General features: G+C 30.7%; 1 protein-coding gene across 1 annotated transcript; it reads right to left on the bottom strand.

Moving 5' to 3' along the window:
- Window positions 1–51: 51 nt before the first annotated feature.
- Window positions 52–5,712, bottom strand: LOC131172728 (disease resistance protein RUN1-like). The gene is made up of 5 exons (XM_058134248.1): window positions 4,876–5,712; window positions 2,485–3,547; window positions 2,053–2,364; window positions 328–1,715; window positions 52–246 (listed from the first exon to the last, which is right to left on the bottom strand). Exons 1-4 carry the CDS (start codon window positions 5,358–5,360, stop codon window positions 354–356), a joined length of 3,222 nt encoding a protein of 1,073 aa, XP_057990231.1. The 5' UTR covers window positions 5,361–5,712; the 3' UTR covers window positions 52–246; window positions 328–353.
- Window positions 5,713–6,086: the final 374 nt, after the last annotated feature.

Below are 6,086 nucleotides of genomic sequence, written 5' to 3'. Positions count from 1 at the left end.
AGTTGGAAGTGAAGTGGGGTTCAGTTTCAGTCAATCGTTAGATTTGGAAGCTAATGTTGTAATGTGGATGACAGAATAGATTATATGTTCACATAACAACATATTATATTGTAATATTGTTCACATTACATATAACGAAGATACTATTTATCATTTCACCTGTTGTTTTTCCCCTGATTTGAGCTTAATTATTCTCCTGTATAGTCTTCCCTCTCTCAAATGACAATAGAGCGGCAGATGATAGAGCTGCAAAAGATTACAGGTATTTGTAAGAGTAAAGCAATTAAGAATGCTGAAAAGTATCGGCAAACTAGAAATGAGTTATACCTGTTGTGAAAGTGAGTGGGGTTTGGTTAAGAGGAAGCAGGAAGAGATAGAGAGAGATTTAGATCGAGTGAAGAAGAAGAAGAAGCTTCCTCCTCATTATTTATTCTTCTTCTCTTCGATTTGTCTTCCAATATTTGAAGAAGTGATTGGCATTCCTCGTCATCTTGATGCTTTTCATTTCTGCTTCTCCTTTTATCTCTACGATATATAGGAAGGACCCCACACTCCATAATTTGCTGCGCAGCGTTGCAGCAAAATGAGGCCTTAACGAAACACTCTTCAGCAAAACGTGTCCTCAATCCACTGAAAAAAAGCAACACGTGTGATGGGACCGAACTATACGGACATCCATTCCAATTCGCAACGTCCTTATCGCTAAATAAGTTGAACGCATGACGTTCCCGCCTATTTCCAGATTCACATATGAAATCCACTTTAAATCTAGGAAAATAAAAACCACCTCTGGGACGAAGAACAAAGCAGAAAGAGAAGGCAATTAAGTGACGAAGGTCAAGTTTGAAGGAAAGCGAGGATCCTTTATTCTTATACCCCATCCTTTCTGGCACTTCACCTCCTGCCATCAATAATGTAACTTTCTGACCCAACAGGTGCGCTTCAAAAACATCCTCCATTACTTTCTTATTCAATTTGACGCAATTACAAAAATCAAGAAATTTGCAATCTTCAGATTCACTTTTATGTGCTTCTTCATTTTCATGTTCACTTCTATCTGCTTCTTCATTTTCATCTTCATGTTCTAAGAAATTGAAAGAAATTGATGCAGATTCCAGAGAGTGGCAATCAATTGCTTTTAATAATTTTAAGCATGACGGAAGCTCTGGTAAACTCTTAAGACTCTCGCAAATGCTTAAATCAAGCAGTTTCAACTTCGAAAGTTGTTTGATGCTTTCAGGAAGACTTGCTAAATTTGAGCAATTCCGGAGAAATAACTTTTCAAGACATTTCAACTCGCCTATGCTGCTTGGAATAGTCACGAGTCTTGAACATTCAGTTAGATCAAGTTCTTCAAGACGTTTCAAATTGCCAATGCTACTTGGAAGACTCTCAAGTGCTGTACAATAATACAAGGACAATATGACAAGTTGAGACAGATGCTTAATTGATGAGGGCAGTTGTTCTATTCCAGTTCCGTCTAATTTTAGAATCCTTATATTACACGGAATCTCTGGACAATCTTTGATTCTGCAGCAATCACTTAGATGAAGTTCAGTAAGCTTGCTCAGATTTTGAAGAGAGGGAGTTTCAACCAAGCTCTTACATCCTTTCAAATATAAAAACTCGAGATTTGGGGCAATACTAGACAGGTTCGGAATCCTTTCCAGGCCCCAAGAGTTTCTGAGGTCAATTAATTTCAAATTTTCAAGAGGCTGTAATTAAATAGAAAAATATCAATAAATTAGAAGATACAAATTAACTTTATAAAATATAGCTAAAATATATAAATTGTACCTTATCTCCTCCATTCCACAGTTGTATGAGTTTGCTCCCACGCATATGAAGTTCTACAAGATTACTTAGATTTTGAAGAGAGGGAATTTCAACCAAACTCTTACAGCTATTTAAATATAAAAACTCGAGATTTGGGGCAATACTAGGTCCATCAATTTCAAACTTCCAAGAGGCTGTAATTAAATAGAAAAATATCAATAAATTAGAAGATACAAATTAACTTTATAAAATATAGCTAAAATATATAAATTGTACCTTATCTCCTCCATTCCACAGTTGTATGAGATTGCTAGAAGGCATGCGAAGTTCTACAAGATTCTTTGGCCAAAAATTTAACGGCAAAGATTCCAGAGGATAATGATCCCAGTAAAGACATCTTAGTGCTTGTGCACAAAATTCAAAGTTCTTAGGAAGGAGCACTTTGTTCCACATTGTATTATGTACTTCGATGAATCTAAGATTGCACATCTTCGCAAAGGCCGTGGCACTTAGATTCAAAAGCTTCGAATGCTTCCAAATAGCTCTCCAACCCGGACGAAACGATATGGCCTCAACATTTTCAGTTCCCTAGTAAAGTAACAGCAAAAAGGATTATTGATTAATACTTAATTCGTCACGAGACCTACAATTCTTACAAAATTCAAATATGATAATGATAAAAGCTTCATTGATTAATTTGGTCCTTACCGTCTCTGTTGTCAATACATGATCAATATCTTCATAATTCCACAACCTGCTGCGTCCGCCAGGCTGTTTGCATTCTTCATTAACAATATCCTTGCCCATTTGCTCTAGCAAGTCATGCATATCTACCCTATTGTTTGAAATAGTTATCAGATACTTCTCAATTAGACGAGGTATTCCACTTTCTGGATAGAAACCAAATGCTTTTAATTTTCTCTCAACCTCATCTTTATCTTCCCCTTTGAAGAAACATGCAATATCAAGAAATATTTCCTGTTCATTCTTTTCTAGCCCATCATAACTTCTTTTCAAAACATCTTCAATTTTTTTAAGAGATTTGCCTTTCAATTTTTCCAATTCGCTTTCCCATTCTTCTATCGTCATACGAAATAAATGAGATCCCAAAACTTTAAGAGCTAGTGGATGGCCTCCAACATAGATTGTCGCCTTCTTTGATAGCTCCTTATATTCTTCCTTGGGACGATTTTGCTCGAAGGCATGTAAGCTAAAGAGTTCCAGAGCTTGAGAATCAATTAACTCCTCAACCTCATATATGCCTTCTTTTGATAAACCAAGTGAATTTCTACTAGTTATGATGATTCTACTTCCCTCACCATACAAATGACACTCTCCTGCTAAATCTTTTAAATGGTTTCGATCCTCTATATCATCAAAAACAATCAATACCTTCATACTCTTGAGCCTTTTGCAAACATGATCATTCAAATCATCTATATCTTTGTCCCTTAATAATTCACAAATTATTTTTTTTCGTGCTGATTTTGATGATTTCTTTATCATTGTTTCCCTGACATTTTCAACAAAGTAATGACCATTAAATTGATTTTTGTTTCGACGAAATACTTCTAGTGCAATAGTTGTTTTACCAACGCCTCCGATCCCCAAAATTCCTACAACTTGCTTATCTTTTAACAAGCATTCCACTTTTTCCACATGCGATTTAATTCCAATCAATTTGGGATCATAAGAATCATCACTTTTAGACATATCACTAAATTTTTTCAACACATCATTGACGATTTTCTCTACTAATTCGGCCTCATCCCTAGTCACATATAAACAACAAACACTGATAAGTAAGATAGACTCACACTTGTAAGTAAATACTAATATATATATATATATATATATATATATATATATATATATATATATATATATATACACACGCTAAGCCTTAAAATGACTTTACATGTGTGTGCTGCCTAGAAAAGGGCACATGAGGCACAACCTTTTTATTTTTGTTTTTATATTTTGTTATATCATAACTAGTTGTATCACATGAAAAATTAACTTTTTATCCAAAAATTTTAGAATTTCGACCATTAAAATACAAAAATATTAATAACTATTTAAAATTCATTTTCCTATTTTTTAAAAAAAAAATTTTAAATTTTTGAACTTCTACTGATCATAATATTTTTAAAAATTAACCATTTTTAAATTCATTTAAAATTATATTAATATATACATATTTATATCTAAATAATTATTCGCTAAAAAATTATTTATAAAATTTAAGTAATTATTTTTAAAGACATTTCTTATTATATTTAAAATTGAAAAAATTTAAAAATAATATTTAAAATATTGCTACGTTTAAAAATAAGAAAAACTAATATATTAATCAACTTATTTATACGTTAGCACTTGAAATAAAATTATAATTAATTAAAAATTGTATTATTAACATTTTATAATATGATTATAAAAATAAAAAATATAGAAAAATACACATTAAATTATTTTATTAAATACATATTATTGATATAATTTTTTTAAAATAATTCATTGTTTTTCTAAGTTAATAAAAATGAAATTAAAAACAATTTGTTCACTAAAAATTATTTATAAAATTCAGGCATTTATTTTAAAAATATTTTTTATTATATTTAAAATTTAAAAAATTTAATAATGTCGTTTTAAAAATTATCACCTGTCATCCAATTTTTCTTATTTTATTTATTATTTTACTTATATATGTCAGATAACTTAAAAATAACAAAAATTAATATATTAATCAATTTATTTACTTATTAACACTTGAGATAAAATTATAATTAATTAAAAATTTTATTATTAACATTTTATAATATAATTATGAAAATATAAAAATATAAAAAAATATATTAAATTATGTTATTAAATAAAAAAATAAACAATATGCTCAACATAAGGCAAAACGATTAGTATATAATTAATATGTTTTGATTTTAGAATAAGTTAACAAATATCGATTTTCATATTAGTGCTGCCTATATTCGAATTAGGTATTAAGATTAATGTAATCTATTACAAGTTTGTATATTTTGATTCTCTTTCCTTAAAATGAAAAACTAAAAAAAAAACTGCAGTAAAGAGTAATTAACTTACTTGATATTCTGTGAATCCCATCCTGATAAGTTGCTCACTTCCATCATAGCACGCTTCCAGTTGTCGACCTTTTGTGGACTGCCTTTTTCTCCTTGCGTAGCAATAGCAAATGCCTTCCCAAAATTCCTCGTAAGCTTTTGAACGTCAGTTGGATCTACCTTGTAAAAAACTGGTAGAACTATTTGTCCTGATTCTTCCATGCATTCAAGTATCTCAACAAGCTCATCCAAACACCATGGAGAATCTGCATAATTTTCAGAGAAAATGACTATTGAGACACTTGATTTCCGGATTATTTTCAAGAGCTCTGGTGAGATCTCTTCTCCTTTATGGAGCTCTTCATCCGTAAAAGTCTTGATTTGTTTGTCCTTCAAGGCTTTAGAGAGATGGGAGAGAATACCATAACGCGTATCGTCGCCTCTAAAACTAATAAAAACATCCCATGGTTTCCACTGATTGGGAGGAGTGGAAGAAGTAGAAGCCATGATCAGTGATAACAGAAGGATCTTGTGCAGCTGAGTTTGGAGAAGGTAGAGAAAGCAAAATACAAGAGATGAATATTTGGGTAAACTAGTCTGATGCAAGAAATTTATGAACAAATGAAGAGCTTTTAGTCAACATCAGATTTGCCTACCAGGAAGGATCGTATAGCTCCATTTGGTCCACACAATTAAATGCAAAACAGTAGAGTGGGTCTAATAATTGATTGGGATTCAATTCTAAACTTGGCGTGTGGGATTGAAGCATTGCAGCTTTCACAAAAGCTTTTCCTTTACTTTCAGCTCTTCCACTGTGCTTCTTCCCACCAATGTGGAGTCTTCACCAACTTCACATTTTATTAAGCTCACTTCTTTTATTTTATTTTAAAAAATATAATTACGACCCTAGGGAGAGTATTAATTTTGACTTGACACTTTATGAAATTTATAATTTTATAGTTTTAAAAATAAAAATTATTATTAAATTAATTATCACCTATCATAAAAAAAATACTAGAAAATGTGCTAAATTTTTATTCATCTTTTATTAATAAAATTTTTACTTATAAAAAAAGAAAAATAAGGCATGTTTGGGTAAAAAAAAAAAAGGTCGTAATTTGAAATTTAAAATTTCAGTTAAAAAGAAAATCTATTTTGACAAGGTTTATAGCAAAGTGAAAGTAAATTTATTAAGTAGTTAGAAATAACTTTTATTACTTAACTTCTATTTTT

This window comes from Hevea brasiliensis, chromosome 14 (assembly GCF_030052815.1).
Source record: "Hevea brasiliensis isolate MT/VB/25A 57/8 chromosome 14, ASM3005281v1, whole genome shotgun sequence".
Lineage (NCBI taxonomy): Eukaryota > Viridiplantae > Streptophyta > Magnoliopsida > Malpighiales > Euphorbiaceae > Hevea > Hevea brasiliensis.
This window is presented reverse-complemented; position numbering and strand designations above follow the sequence as displayed.